Source organism: Trachemys scripta, chromosome 18 (assembly GCF_013100865.1).
Source record: "Trachemys scripta elegans isolate TJP31775 chromosome 18, CAS_Tse_1.0, whole genome shotgun sequence".
In the NCBI taxonomy this organism is placed as follows: Eukaryota; Metazoa; Chordata; order Testudines; family Emydidae; genus Trachemys; species Trachemys scripta.
Window position 1 is genome coordinate 23,592,217 of NC_048315.1, and position 15,377 is coordinate 23,607,593.

A 15,377-nucleotide genomic window follows, 5' to 3' on the forward strand; every position below is an offset into this window, starting at 1 on the left:
GCTTAGCTGGTGGGAATAAGGGTGTGTGACTTTTGCTGAGACCCTCGGGGGCAGGTGAGGCGGCCCCAGCTGCGATGGCTGATGCCCTGAGAACCAGGAGGGGGGTTGCGACCAGGTAACATTTTGCCCAGGAAGTGAGACAAAAGACTGGTGGAGAGGCAACGGGTGTGTTGGGGGCTGGGAAGCTGGAAGTAAGTCAGTCTGAGCTGGCTTCGGGCCCAGGGGGAAGCCCAGAGCACTGGCTCTGGGCTCCCCTCCCCCAAAGATGGACTTTACTGAATGCTCCTGCTTTCTATGCTAACAAACTCTGTTCTATGCTGTCTTCCTGTCAACTAATAAACCTTCTGTTTTACACGCTGGCTGAGAGTCATGTCTGACTGAGAAGTTGGGGTGCAGGCCCCTTTGGCTTCCCTAGAGTCCCATCCAGGCCGACTCGCTGCGGGAAGCGCATGGTGAGAACGGGGCGGCTGAATGCTCCAAGGTCAGACGCAGGAAGACCCAAGCCATATAGGCTTCTTGTCCTGGCGACAGCTTAGAGAGAGGAGGCATGTTAAACCACAATCCTGACTGGCTTCATTCAGAGCATCGGTCCGGTGCCTCCATGACAACTGGTGTGGGTGGGCAATCATCTCCCACACTGCGAGGGTAAATTATGGGGGACTCTGTAACGCTGCATTGGGCAGAGTCAAGGCCACAATGCCCTTCACAGGCCAGTGTCAGTGGTGCTTCTCCTGAATGTAGAGGAGAGCAGTTCTGAGGGGCAGGGAATGACCAGTTACCACATCGCCTTGGGCCTGTGTGCACTGAGACAGATGCCTCCTGCCTGCTGCTGAGGAGTACTCTGGAGCCAAGTGTTGGTGAAGGAGCTCAGTGAGAAACCAGAGGTGATATCTAGTCCCTTCTGCGATCTCCCCCGCCCCAAAATCAGCAACCACTGCACTGTGACACTCCTCTGAACCAGCAACCACTGCACTGCAATCCCCACCCAAACCAGCAACCTCTTCACTGCGATCCCTCCAAACCAGTAACTGCTGCACTACGACCCCCCTCTGAACCAGCAACCTCTGCACTGCAATCCTCCCCCAAACCAGCAACCTCTGCACTGCGATCCCGCTCCAAACCAGCAACCACTGCACTGTGACACTCCTCTGAACCAGCAACCACTGCACTGCAATCCCCACCCAAACCAGCAACCTCTTCACTGCAATCCCCACCCAAACCAGCAACCTCTGCACTGCAATCCTGCTCCAAACTAGCAATCACTGCACTGCAATCCCGCTCCAAACCAGCAACCACTGCACTGCGATACCCCTCTGAACCAGCAACCACTGCACTGTGATCCCTCTCAAACTAGCAACCACTGCACTACAATCCCTCTCAAACCAGCAACCTCTGCACTATGATCCCTCCAAACCAGTAGCTTCTGCACTGTGATCCCCCCTGAACCAGTAATCTCTGCACTGTGACCCCTCCAAACCAGTAACTGCTGCACTATGACCCCCCTCTGAACCAGCAACATCTGCACTGCAATACCCCCAAAACCAGCAGCCACATCACTGCGATCCCTCTCAAACCAGCAACCACTGCGCTACGATCCCTCTCTGAACCAGCAATCTCTGCACTGCAATCCCCCTCAAACCAGCAACCTCTGCACTGCAATCCTCCCCCTACCCTGCCCCAACCCCCGCCCCTGGAAACCTCTTACTGCAATTCCCCCCACACACACACACACACAACAGCAACCTTTGCATCGTGATCCCTCCCAACCAGCAAACTCTGCACTGCGATCTCGTCCGGTACCAGCATCCTCCTGCCCTGTGATCCCCCCAAAACAGCAACCGCCTGACTGCCATCCCCCCAATCAGAAACCTCTGTACTGGAATCCCCCCAAACCAACAGCCTCCCACACTATGATCCTCCACAACCAGCAACTTCTGCACTTTGCTCCCGCCCCCCTCAATCCAGCAATGATTTACACAGCTTAACCCTTCCCATTACCCCTTGCACATCATATCCCATAAACGCACACCAGCGGCAGCCCCTATGTTTCTCCAGCTGTGTCCCAGGAGATGACACTCGGGTGAGGCACATACTGGGCTCCCAAGGCAGGGGCCCCCTCCTTCCATTCCAGGGGTTTGTATTTGGCAGTGCCTGGATACATAAGAGGGAGCCACTGAAACCTCAGCGCCTTTCGCCATCTCCCCGCTCTCTAGCTTGGCCCTTCAGCCTCTTTGAGACTTGCTGGAGAGTGTGAATTGGAAGGAGCTCTCCATGTAGGCTGAGTGAGACGTTATACCCAGCTACAAACAGCCAAAATGACTGACAACGTTGAGTTACAGTTGTTACGTAACATTCCCATTCAACTGTACCAGAGAGCGCAGCCATTAAAAACACCTGGAAATGCAGGGAGGGAACCCTGAAGAGCGCTCAATGAAATGTGCCTCTGTAACAGATCCCACTAGCTAGTCCAAAGCAGCCTTCGCTCTGCCATATGGACATTGCTCCCTGATGGTGTCTTGCTGCTCTTCTTCCTCGTGCTCCTTACCACACTCTCCCCGTGCTCTCGTAGATGGAGCCCTTGCTGGTGCTTTCCGTCCTGCTCTCTCAGGTGGTAGGTCAGTTCCCTATTCCTCCATCTCACCTGTTCCCCTCTCAGGCACAGCGGGCAGGGCGGCCAGGCAGGAGGTGAAGGTGTCTGACAATCTCTTTTCTTCTTTCTCCTGTCTAGGGTATGGCCCCCATCACCGTAGTACATGAGTGCTTCACCGGCTTTAATGAGTGTATCCAGACAGCCGCTGGGAGCAGGGCAAGGCCGTTACCCTGCTGCACAGCTAAGCGCTAAGGCACAGAGCAGCTAGGTGACTCGCTCAAGGTCACACACGGACTCTATGGCAGAGTCAGAACTTGAACCCAGGTCCTGGGCCCTAACCACTGCACCATCCTGCCTCCCTTCTTTTGGCTCTTTGGAAGCTGAAACGCCCCATTGATCGTTTCATGTGCAATAACCCTGCTCCAGTTCCCCCTTCGTTTTGTGGGATAAATGAGGCTTTCTATACGGAAGAGGGGAAAGCAAGTGGATTCACATTCTATCACCATATTTGCACCTTGTAAGCCTGCAGGATGCAAACCCAGCTCAGCACTGAGGGGGGTGGGGATGTGCTGGACTGAAAGCATCAGAAGAAATGATGAAGTGTGTGAGTGTGTGTGTGTGTGTGTGTGTGCGCACGCAAGGAAATGTGTGTCTGTGCATGCAGACGTGTGTAAGTGTAGGTATATACATGTATATGTGTGTGTGCATGTGTACAGACACAGGCATGGCTGTGTGTGGGCATGCCTGCAAACGTGTGTGTATATGTGTAAGTGTGTGTGTGTACATGCGCATGTGTACAGACACAGGCATGGCTGTGTGTGTGTGTGTAAGTGAGTGGGTGTCATGTGAGCACGGTTATAAGTATTAAAGCATGAATGTGTGCATGGATACGTAAACATGACAATATCTGGGTACATGTGTGTTTCACATGTGTTTGCACATGTGCTGTGATGATGCCTAAGTGAGTGTATCTGTGTGTATAATTGTGTGTGCATTGGACACTGTGTATTGTAGAGTAATGGTACATTTGTGTGTTGATGCAAACATGGGAATGGGCACGAAGGAGACCTAGGAACTAACGGGTGTATATAACCCTGGGTATGTCTACACTGCAGCTAGGCGTGCGCTTCCCAGTGCGGGTAGACAGACACATGCTAGCTCTGCTGGAACTAGCATGCTAGAAATATCCGTGTAGCCGAGGGTAGCATAGGCGACGGCTCAGGCTAGCTGCTGGGGGACAAACCCGCCTGGACCCCTGGACAGTTAGCCCAAGCTGCCATCCATGCAAGCCCAGCTACAATGCTGTTTGTAGCGCACTACCTCAAGCAGAGCTAGCATGTGTCCATCTGCCTGGGCTGGGAAGCACACGCAAAGCTGCAGTGTAGACCAACGCTCTGAGAGAGCATGCTGTAGCCAAACACTGTACAAAGTCTCCTGCGGTAACAATCATAGATGTGAAGGCCACTGATTGTCCATTCAGCCCTCCTGCATGGCACAGGCCAGAGACCGTCACCCAGCAAGCCCTGCATTGGGCCCTCACTTGTGGGCCAGCTGGAGTGGATCTTTTAGAGACTGCCAATCTCAATCTCAAGGCTCCAAGTGATGGAAAATCTTCCACGCCTGGGAAGCTACTTCAACGGGTCACTGCTTCATTGTTAAAATATCATGTCTCGTTTCTAGCTGACTTCAGCTTCTAACCTCTGGGTCTTGTGTGTTTGCTGCTAGGCTAGCGAGCCTTGCAAAACACATAAGTGCAGCATGAAGTATCCACTCATGTTCTTGGTCTGTTTTTTTGGACAGGCGAAGCTAGCAGGGGAGCGGGGGGCTCGTGCCATCCTCTTCGACATCACAGATGATGAAAGTGCTGCTGACCAGGTACAAACGCTATTGATACCTTCAGGAAAACTTCAGTGATACCATCCTGTCCTGAAATACACACAGCTCCAGTCCAGGCTCCCCCTTCTCCATACCAGCCATGACCTGCAGAAATGGAGGGACAGAGCTGGGGTTGAGGCAAGGGGTGATGGTGCAGGTTGGCTCCTCTATTCAGTACACCTACCATAGAACAGAGACCTTTCCCCAGCTCATCCCGAACACGGAGAGCCCAGTTTGCACAAAGCCTTTCCCTAATGGGGTAGCTCCATTGCACAACTAGATGTCCAAGCAGGCATTTCTGCACACAATCCCTGCTCTGTGCAGCCAAACTGTTCCGGCATCGAGTTTGCCAAGTGCAGTCCCTCCAGAGTCCTCATGCTAGCAGCCGAACCGTTACCCATGAGGGAGCCATATAGACTCTCACAACTGGTAAAACATCTACAACACTGACTTTACCCAGGGTCACTGAGGAGCATCTGTTCCCTAAGGAGACATCTGGTCCCTAGAGAGCGCCAGGGCACAAGGAGGTACATCAGGTGTTTAGAGAAAGAGCATGGTTGGTAGGGAGACACCTGGAGAGAGCTGGTGGTGAAGGACGTGGGAGTGGGAGGGTGTGGGACAATCCAGTCTCAGGAGAGATTGCTGCTCTTCAGAATTAATCCAAGTAGACTTCTGAACTCCACCTGTGTGCAAAGAGCTCAGGGTTCGCCGGCTCTTTTCTCTGTCGCTGATCAACTGTGTTGGTCTCACACAAAGGGAGCTGCTTCCTCCCACCCCATGTGACAGAATAATGGCATGGAGCAAGTCTCAGACCTGTGTGGAGTAGCTGTTATTGTTGTGTAAGTGGGTGGTCAATGATGGTTGCTAGTGTTTGGCGTACAATCAAAATGGCACCAGGCTAAGCAGAACGAGAACTGCAGGCTATAGGTACGAATAGGCTCCACTTTCTGTGGTGCTAGAGTCACGGGAAGTGAGTCTAAACTAACGTGGCTGTTGGTGACAAAGAACACTTTGCTTTAGTGAGAAGAACCCTAGACCCTTCCCCACGGACACTGTGTCAGGGCGTAACACGTGCAGGCTAAGAGCACCCTCCACTAGGTCCATGGGAGGAAGCAGGCCTTGCTTTTGCTGACCTGGGCGTGAGGCAGGCAGCATTAGTTATGTCAAATAACGACTAACCAGGATCTAGTGTAGGTGAATTAGCGAAGAAAGCTCAGATTTGGGCTAGAGAGACTGTGCTCATCTCACTGTACACAAGAAGGAATGTGGCCCCGATCACGGGCACTGGCCCCATTACTTTTCATAGTGGATTTATTCACTCATTCCTGAGGTCCAGCATTGGGCTAGGCACTTTACTAGCAGGTACAGTATAAAGGCAAAGGCCCTGCACCAAACAGCTTACAAGTGAGACAGACAACGTACGGTGCGGGAGACAGGAGGGGTAAAGGCAGTGAGACACGCCAGGGTGTTCATTCTTTTTTTGCAAGAGTTATGAAGCATCATCCCCTCTCTGAGGTGAAGCCTGTCGGTTTTGGGGAAGAGGTTGAAAGAGGAAAGCAAGAGACAAGCAGTGCCTGTAGAGGAGGCAGGGACAAGGACAGGAAAGGGGCAGGGAGGGGAGCAGTAGAGGCAAGAGCAGAGAGGTGGGCAGGAGCCAGGGTGTGGGGGGATGAGGCACTTCCATCTGGTGCAGACAGAGGAGCAGAAGGACAATAATAAATATACCATGTCATGGGTTCTGGGCAGCGATTGTAGCTCTTGTCCTGGGCAGCAGTCCTCATTTCCCCCACACCTTATTTGATGGTGGGTGTTGATAAATCTCCATCTCACCCACGTCTCAAACTGGGCTCTGGGCCAGCTCATGAACAAGCTTGTTTCTTTGCAGCTGAGGAAACCCAGGGGCCTGAGTCAGCCTGTGGTGTTGATCCGGGGCCATGATGCTGAGCTTCTGATGGGCGTTGTGAACAAGAATCGAGAAGCACATGTGAAGATTGAGGTTAAAGAGCAGCCAGCATGGGTGAGGAACATGTCATACCCACCTTCTCCTTTCCACTCCAGGTCAATCTTTCCAGCACTGGAGCAACGCTGTGCCTCCCTTCCATGGGAGGTGACACCCTGGCCCTCTGCAAGAGCCATATGGAGCCCTTCTTCCTCCTCTGTGGCTCAGGCTGCCCACGGCTAGTGAAGGTTGTAAAGCCCCTTCGGCTCATTGGCAATTTCTCTCTGAAACCTCCCAAGTCATCTAAAGAAATGTCTTGTCTCTTTATCTGGTACCAGGCTCAGGCCCTTTGCTCTGCAGAGCAAAGCATAGCGAGCTGAGACACCAAGAGGGGCTGAGATGTGCAGCGAGGACCTCAGACCGGTTTTCTTTTCCCTGTGAAGGGCCAGGAGGGTGGGTCTGGCCGGGCACCCCTCCTATGTCTGAAGGGATCAGGAGCCTGGCCTGTTCTCATTCCTACCAGGGTAATGGATCTTCTGTCTCTCTCCAACAGCCAGACTATGATGTGTGGATTCTTCTCACAGTGCTGAGCACTGTCATTGTGATCGTTCTGATTTTTGTCGTTCGCACCAAGTGTCACTGGAACAGGACTCAGGTAAGACCGTGTGGAGACAGCTCAGAACCAGGCTGTTCTACCAGCAAGAGGGGAGCAATGGGGGCGCCTTCTACGCAGTCTAAGGAAGGGCATGATGGGGCAGAGATAAGAGTGAGAGAAAGTGTGTATGTGTTTGAGAAAGAGGAGACCTGTCTACACAAGGCGAGTGTCCCGTTGCAGGGACAAGCCTGCAGCTCAAATGATGTGAGCAGTCTGGGTTCCTGTAGTGATTCAGTGCAGCCACACTCCAGCCCTGGGTTTTGGGAACCAGTCGTGTCAGATGTGGTTTGCACTCACCCCAGACATTGCTGTACCTGTGAATTGCGGCACCTTCCCAGCTAGCTCTCCCGAGCAAGCGCCAGTTACACAAATGTTGGCAAAGTGCCCTGAATTCCCCTGCACACTAACTAACCCTGTCCTCGGTGCCTGGGGAAGTCACTGGCCTGTTCTAACATTAGAGAGGCTGAAATACTTTAGTGTTTGGGATGAAAACCAATACATTACATAAAAGACCTTCCAAGTACAGAAATATTTCCAAATTTAGATAACAAAGTCACTCCTGACAATCCAGCTCCTGAATACCTTGTTGGCCTAGAGATCCAGAAGTGACATGTGACTAGAGACACCTGAAATGGGCCTGGATTTCAGGGTGAGCTAAGCAGCTACCTTTGAGACCCAGGCCTGTTTAAGGCATCGGAGTTTGGGCACCCGAAGTCTTGAGTCACTTCCTTGGCCACAACCACAACTCAGATAAAAATAGCTACATTTTAGTGTAATCCACTAGAAATGGAAAGAACAAAGAACACCGCCCACCCTTGCCCTGAGATTCAGCACTTCCCCATTTCTGACAGAACCAGTTTTTTCTGACTCAATAGAAAGATAAGCTTGCACGTCTTCTAGTGAAATGACACATAGCAGCAAAGATAAGCAGAACGGAAAGCTCAGTACCCAGAAAGGGAAGTCCCAGAGGAGTTGAGATTTGGGGTATTATACGATTATTGCCGGTGGAGCAGCAGCGACGCCTAGAGCTGAGGTAGCCCAACACTCACCTCAGGCAGAAATTCCTCATGTCTGGGCTCTGCCTCAGGTTGGACATTTTTGAAAGTTGGAACGGAAACGGTGCAGCTGTTTTCCATAAAAGAACTAGGAGCTTTTCCAAATGTCAAAACTTTTGCAACCAGATTGGGAATGTTCTACCTGCACTGAGCCTGCGCCCCACTCAGCCTCCTCTAACACGTGCCAGGGCCGTAGCTAGTGCTTCAGATTGGGCTTGGGCAAACCAGATTCTCCTCCTTCTGCTTGCACAGGGGAAATGCAGGCAGCCAAGATCCTATGAGTTCTAGTCTCTTTTCTTCCAACAACTGGCATTAGTAATTCTAGTGCCATTAATTCTTTGCACTTATAGCCCTTCTGTACCCCTACCCTAAGACAGTGGTTTTCAAACTGCGTGTCGCGACCCAGAACCGGGTCACGGAATGTCAGGCATTGGGTCAGGGCGGCTCTGGTCAGCACCGCCGACCAGGCCGTTAAAAGTCCCGTCGGCAGTGCTGCCTGGCTAAGGTAGGCTAGTCCCTGCCTGTTCTGACACCGTGCTGCGTCCTGGAAGCAGCCAGCAGCAGGTTTGGCTCCTAGGCAGGGGGGCCATGGGACTCCGTGTGCTGCCCCCGCTCCAAGCACCGGCTCCGCATTCCTATTGGCCGGGAACTGGCCAATGGGAGCTGGGGAGGTGGTGCCTGCGGGCGAGAGCCATGTGAAGTTGCTTGCGCGCTTCCACCTAGGAGCCAGACCTGCTGCTGGCTGCTTCTGGGGCGCAGCGTGGTCCACGGTGCCAGGACAGGCAGGAAGCCTGCCTCTGCACCCCCACTGCACCGCTGACCGGGAGCCGCCCGACGTAAGCCTGTGTGTGTTGTGACCTGCTTTGATGGCTGGTGCGTAGCTACTGGAAACCCATTTAACTCAAATGGGAGAGGACTGTGCTGTACTGTGCAGTGGATCTGGAGTTTCTGAGTTCAAAATCCCCTGATGGCCCACGTGGGAGGTCGTTGCAGTTGCTGATGAAGGAAGTCTTTACTTTTTCAGTTTTCTAAACAAACAAACAAAGAAACGACTTAGAAAATTCTATGCAAAAATTACGTTAGGGACTGCCAGAAATCAAGTTGTGTGTGCAACTGTAAATCTGCCCCTTGGGCTTGTGTTTTATGAAACAATCTATAGATACATCATCACAGGCAGTATTTCATTTTGTGGCACAGATTTTTGTGATATTCCATCCCCAGGCTGTATAAGTGAGATGATCTTTCCATAGTTAAGATGTTCACAGCCATAACCATCAATTCTGCATTGGGGTGCGGCCACAGGGACCCTTGCACTCAAATGGAGTCCTGTTTTTTCCAAGTCACATGTCTCAAAAGCTACTTGTCTGAATCTTGACTGTTCATCAACCTTGTGTAAGCAGGGGATTTGTCCGACCCTAGTAGGGGAGTTTCTCTATGTCCACGGTACCCTGGCTGAACCGAGTGACGAAAGGATCTGAGTCCCTGCCCTGATTCACTTCACCCTGGTTCTGCCCACCTGCACTTCCCTCCCGGCCCTGTGTGAACAGGACTCGCATCACACAGGGAGGACTGAAACCAGGGGTTCCTGGGTGTTCACCTCAGTCTCTTCATGGGCAACTCTAAGGAGGGAAGAGGCGCCCCTACGCCTAGACACACCTACCGCACGTGTTACCCTTTTAACCTGCAATTCACTTAAACATTTGTGCACCCAAAACTGTTCCTTGGGCATCGAAGAGCCCTTCACAGTGTCAGCACGGTGAGGAACTGGTTTGGGTACAGTTCAGTGCAGCAGCCTCTAAAGTGCAACAAATTTATGAGTCCGGTGTGGCACTGCCCCCAGACGGGACTGGACTCGGTGTGACAGAACCCGTTCTGCACCTTTGCTTCAGCCTCCTCCCAGGCCAGGTCCCCCTCTAGGGCTGGCACTTAGTGCCCTCCCAGCCAGCCATGTCCCCCTCTGGCTCCAGTGCTCAATGGCCTCCCGATAGACTTTTGGAAGGGGCCCGTATCTTGTTCTCTCCCTAGGGCCTAGACTGATGCACAGGACCCTGCTGTGACAGTGGGAGACTCACCCCACCACTATCGCTCTGGGGCTTCGCTCCGGCTGCTGCTCTGACTTGGGGCTGCTGCATGCTCCCTGGCCCAGCTCTGCCCTGGCAGCTCCAACTCACAGGGAACATGGGCCCTGGGCTCTTAACTGCTGACTTGGGAGTGCTGGCCTCTCCCCATTGGCCCTGGGGACCTGTCAGTCCCAGGATCCTGACTCCTCTTCAGCCCGTCCCCTTTCTCCTTGCTAGGGGGCCAACCAAAAAACCACTATGTTTCAGTAAGGGGCCACTAGCCCAACACTTGTACTCAACAGAGAGGACAAAGCAGGGCCAGATTAAGACCTTTAAAGGCCCTAAGCACTGAAAAAATTATGGTGCCCCCCCATATGTAATTCAAAATAAAAACAATACTATACCGTAAAATAAATTTTTATTTTCAAAATGACACAAAACTTACATTTATGCTGAAATTAAAATAGCTTCTTTCTAGATTTTCTGATTGCAAAATTCTGGTTAAGTTCATCGAAGCTGACTCGACGAAGCATGTCCGCTTCCATACACAATAGGGAAAGTGAATCAAGTCTGTCCGGACACATTGTTGTTCTCCGGGGGTTTTATATTCTTTTCAGCTGAGAAAAAGAGCGTTCTGTGGAGCAGTTAGTAATCATCAATGTTAGATGATTATGAATATGGCATATGGTATGAATATGGCATATTTGTTCTGTTCTAAAAGCTTCTTCTGCATTCCTTGATAACGCCCTGACATGTTGGTAGAGTTGTCATAAGACTGACCTCTGCACTTTGAAAAATCTATTTTGCAAACTTGGCACAGATAATGCAGTACTTGATTTGCCATTTCTTCACCAGTGTGGCTTTTCAAATGTTATAAATCGTTCAACTGGCTTTCCATCTGTGGGAGACGTATATCTTAGTATAATACTCAATTGATCAATATGTGAAAGATCAGGTGTAGAGTCAACAGATAAACTGAAGTGCCCAGCAGTACTTATTTAATCCACAATAGCTGAACGAACTTTGTCACTCATTAGACCAATGAGTTCATCACATATTGTCTTGGATAAGTATGATGGGTTACCTTTGCCAGCATTCCCATATTCTGAGATATGGCCTGCAAAAATGAGTCAAACTGAGCCACAAGCTCCAACAATCCCAAGAAATTTCCTTTCTGCAAGGATCCAAATGTGTCATTTGATCCCCGGAAAGGCAGACCACATTCAGCAAATGTTTGAATAACAGCTATAACACGCTGCAAGACGTGTTGCCAGTATTCTCGCTCCCCTTTAATTTGTTCTTCCAATTTTTGTGTCAATCCAAAGCCCTGTCTTCGATTTAAATGTCAACACTGAATCTCTGCGAGTAGTGTTATTTGCATGTTGTTCAATTAACACAGTATTCCGCCAGTCACTAAATCCATCCGCAGCAAACCGGGATGTTGAAGGTTTATATGCAAAAAGTTTGCAAACAAAACAGTACACAGACCCTGTTGATGGTGAATACAGTAGCCATTCTCGAGTGTATTTCTCACCATTCACTTTCATGATGAAAAATAAGTTTTGTGGACAATATCTTGTTTGTTTGCCATTGGTAAAAGTCCGATGTGATTTCTCAAATGGCCCAGTGTGGTGTTGACAGTCGTTTGGTCCACGATCTATCCAGTAAGCTACATCATCGGTACTGAAATTAACCCACATACCAGGATCTTTTCTCCTATTATTTACAGCATGAGCAGGTTCAGTCTCTGACACATCCACACCTTCTAGGACAATGTCTGTTTTACCACCAGGAGTAGGATGATCAGTTACAGTCTCTGACACATCCACATGTTCTGGAATGGTGTTTGTTTCACCAATAGAAAAATGGTCAGTCTCTGAAACGCCTACAGGTTTTGGAACAATGTCTGTGCTACTGAGAGAAGATGTTGCTTCTGATGGATTTGCTTTGAAAAATGATGTCAGCTTTGGAAGATTTTGAAAAATTTCTCTAGTTTTTTGTTTCTTTTCTTCCACCAGTTTACATTTCTGTGCTCCACTCAGTTGGTTACGTTTCATCCTGCCCCTTATCTCAGTTATCTGAACTTGAAAAAAAAAAAAACAAATTACACAACGTACACTATTTTTATGTATATATATAAGAAAAAAAATGAATCAAGTACGTATAACTCAGAAGAATATATCAATAATAAAACATAAATTTATTGCAATACATGACAGGATCTGATTTCCTCGCATTATTTCAATCCACGTTAGTAGGACGCCCCCCCTGGTTTAGGTGGGGATAAGTAATAAAAAGCTAACAGAAAAACGGGGGAAGAGTGTGGAGTGGAGTGTAAGGAAGTCTAACAAAGTTCTGATTTTTCCCATGATGACTACTTCGATGCTTTTTTTGAAATATCAAATTTAAAAAAAAATCTCATTTTTTTGGTGCCCCCTGTTTTGCTGGTGCCTAAACACGTGCTTAGACGGCCTATTGGGTAATCCAGCCCTGGGACAAAGCATCATTCGGTCTTCCTGGCTCGCAGAAGAGTCGCCACAGACTCATCTAGTTCAGGTTCAATGGCTAGTTTGTAAAATCTCAGATTGCCCCTAATTTGCCATGGGGCAAATTCCTTCTTGAGTCGAGCAGGCGATTAGCTTAGGCCTTTATGTGTGAGGATTAAGAGTCCTCACTGTTTTATTGCAGCTGGTGGAAACTGTGAACACTGTATTTATTCTTATGTGGCTAAAGAACCCATTTTCATCAATACATTAATCGTAACAGTACAGCTCACTGATGTAGGGCCTTTCACCTGCGGACTTCAAACCCCTTCCCAAAGAGGAGTAACATTGTCCCTATTATACAGCTGAGTCCCAGAGAGGCTAACGCCTGAATTTTCAACCTCATGTGGGTGCGCCATGCCACATCAGGCACTCCGAATTAGTGGGCGTGTTTGGAAGGTTGGGCCCAGATCACAACCTGAGTCGGGGGAGAGTCGGGAATAGAAGCCAGGTCTCCTGAAGGCCAATGACCTGCTCTGACAACTAGGTCATGCTGCCGCACGGTTTGCCTTGAATAGCTGTCAGGTCTCTTTGTCTGTCTCCGCTGCCTTTATTGCCAGGTAGGGTGCAGAGACCTGGTGCTGCAGGCTGCAGCGTGGCTGGTGAAAGGAGAGCCCTCGCTTTTCACATCTGGCAATTTGGAGGAACATGTGTCTCTTTGTCCTAGCTGTGCAGGAGGGGCCAGTCCTCTCTTCAGTCTAGCTTTCTTTTCCTTTCTCCCAGGACTCCTTGCAGCAGCAGACCATGCAGGCGATCAGCCAGTTGGCCACCCGGAAGTACCAGGCCCGGTGCCGACAGGCCACCCTAAGGGATTCGGCCAGCAGCTGCAGCTCAGCCCCCGTCTGCGCTATCTGTCTGGAGGAGTTCAGCGAGGGCCAGGTAGGACGAGCTGTATGTGTAGGCTGGAAGCCAGACAGCAAGTCTGGCCAATCATGGCTCTGAACTCTCTAGGCAGAGGTGCCGTTGGGAGGGGGGCTGCACAGCTGTGCAGGACTCTCTGTAAATGGCAAAAGGAGCAGTGTGCTCTGTGGGGCAGGGCTTTGGAGCAAGCACAGCACTGCTGCCTACTGTACCAGCATGGGAGAGGGGGCCTGTGAGGGCTTTAAACCCAGAGCCTCACAGGGATTTAGGCACCCAACTCCCATTGAAATCAGGAATTGGGTGCCTAAATCTCTTTGAGACTATGGACCTTCGTCCTTTGGGGGTCTGTCCTAGGATGCCCAGGTGATGCCTACTGCCAAGAGCATCCTCTCGCTGGGTGTGTGAACCTGGCTGCTATCCAGGTATCCCGGCCTTTGTCACTGCACCACGCTGCCATTGGGAGCCTTCAGACAGGATGCTGGCACAGCGCCTGGCTCCCCTGCTGGCAATCAGTTAACACAGGGAAGGTTAAGGGGTGACTTGATCACAGGGAACAAATATTTGATATGGGGCTCCTCATGCTAACAGAGAAAAGTAACACCATCCACTGGCTGGGAGCTGAAGCTAGGTTGGAAATAAGGCGTGCGTTTTTAACAGTGAGAGCAATGAACCATTGGAACAACTTACCCAGAGTTGTGGGGGATTCTCCATCGCTGATGATTTTTATATCAAGATGGGATGGTTTTCTCTAAGGTCTGCTCTAGGAATTGTTGTGGGGAAGTTCTCTGGCCTGTCTTGTGGAGGGGTGAGCCTAGATGATCACAATGGTCCCTTCTGGCCTTGGAATCAATGAATCAGTTGTATCTTTCCAGGACCAGGTGACTCCAGAGCTCCATGGCCTGGCCTGGCTGCCAGGACATTTGCAGGGAGAGCTGTGGGTATGGGGAAAGCTTCTAATGGGTTGGGGCCTGGTTCCCTGAGCAATGCCTCTCCCCAAGGGGTGCCGCGCCAGTTGCACTCAGCACTGGGGCCTTTGTTGGAGCCCCCGGTGTCAGAGGGCTGCTGACAGGGCATTCCTCCAGCGGGCTTTGCAATGTGTGCCCCACTTGGACCCCAGAGCTTGGGCACTGCAGAGGCATGGGCTGGTACGCTCAGAGCCAGCTCACAGCATTAGAGGTGCTTCGGTGGTCTTGTTTTATACATTGGGAAGCGCCCAGAGTGTGAGATCAAGGCTGATCCATGGAGCAGGGAGAGAGACCTCTCCCCACCCACATCCAGCTCCCTCCAGGGACCTTGCTCTGCCCACTCAAACCTTCTCTCTGTCTCTGTCTAGGAGCTGCGGATTATTTCCTGTTCCCATGAGTTCCACAGAGAGTGTGTTGACCCCTGGCTGCAGCAGCACCACACCTGCCCGCTCTGCATGTTCAATATCATTGGTAGGGCTCCAGCAGGGGCCAAATCGCCCATGAAAAGCACCTCCCAGCAAGAGTGTGGGTGGGTGGGGGAAGGGAATTGTGATGTGTGTGGGGGTGTTTGTGGTGTGTGGGGAAGGGTGTTTGTGGTGTCTTTGTGTGTGGGGTGTTTGTGATGTGTGTGTGTGTGGGGTGTGTGGGAGAGGGGATTTGTGGTGTGTGTGTGTGATGTTATGTGTGTCGGAGGAGGGGGGTTGTCGTGTGCGGGGGGAAGGTGTAGTATGTATGTGGGTATTTGGGGGTGTGGGTGGGTGGATGTGGTGTGTGTGCGAGGGTGGGGTGTTTGTGTGGGGGGGGAACGGGGTTTGTGGTGTGTGGGGGGTGTTA

At 50.9% G+C, this 15,377-nt stretch overlaps 1 protein-coding gene across 2 annotated transcripts in view; it reads left to right on the forward strand.

Moving 5' to 3' along the window:
* RNF43 (ring finger protein 43) overlaps positions 1-15,377 on the forward strand; it is a 118,743-nt gene that overhangs the window by 81,316 nt on the left and 22,050 nt on the right. For both annotated transcript variants that reach the window (XR_004643445.1, XM_034752784.1), the window contains exons 3-7: positions 4,391-4,465; positions 6,351-6,482; positions 6,958-7,059; positions 13,441-13,596; positions 14,912-15,014. Coding sequence is in view for 1 of the 2 variants with exons in the window: in XM_034752784.1 (XP_034608675.1) it covers positions 4,391-4,465; positions 6,351-6,482; positions 6,958-7,059; positions 13,441-13,596; positions 14,912-15,014 (568 nt within the window). In the remaining variant the exon portion in view is untranslated. The remainder of the gene's footprint in view (positions 1-4,390; positions 4,466-6,350; positions 6,483-6,957; positions 7,060-13,440; positions 13,597-14,911; positions 15,015-15,377) is intronic.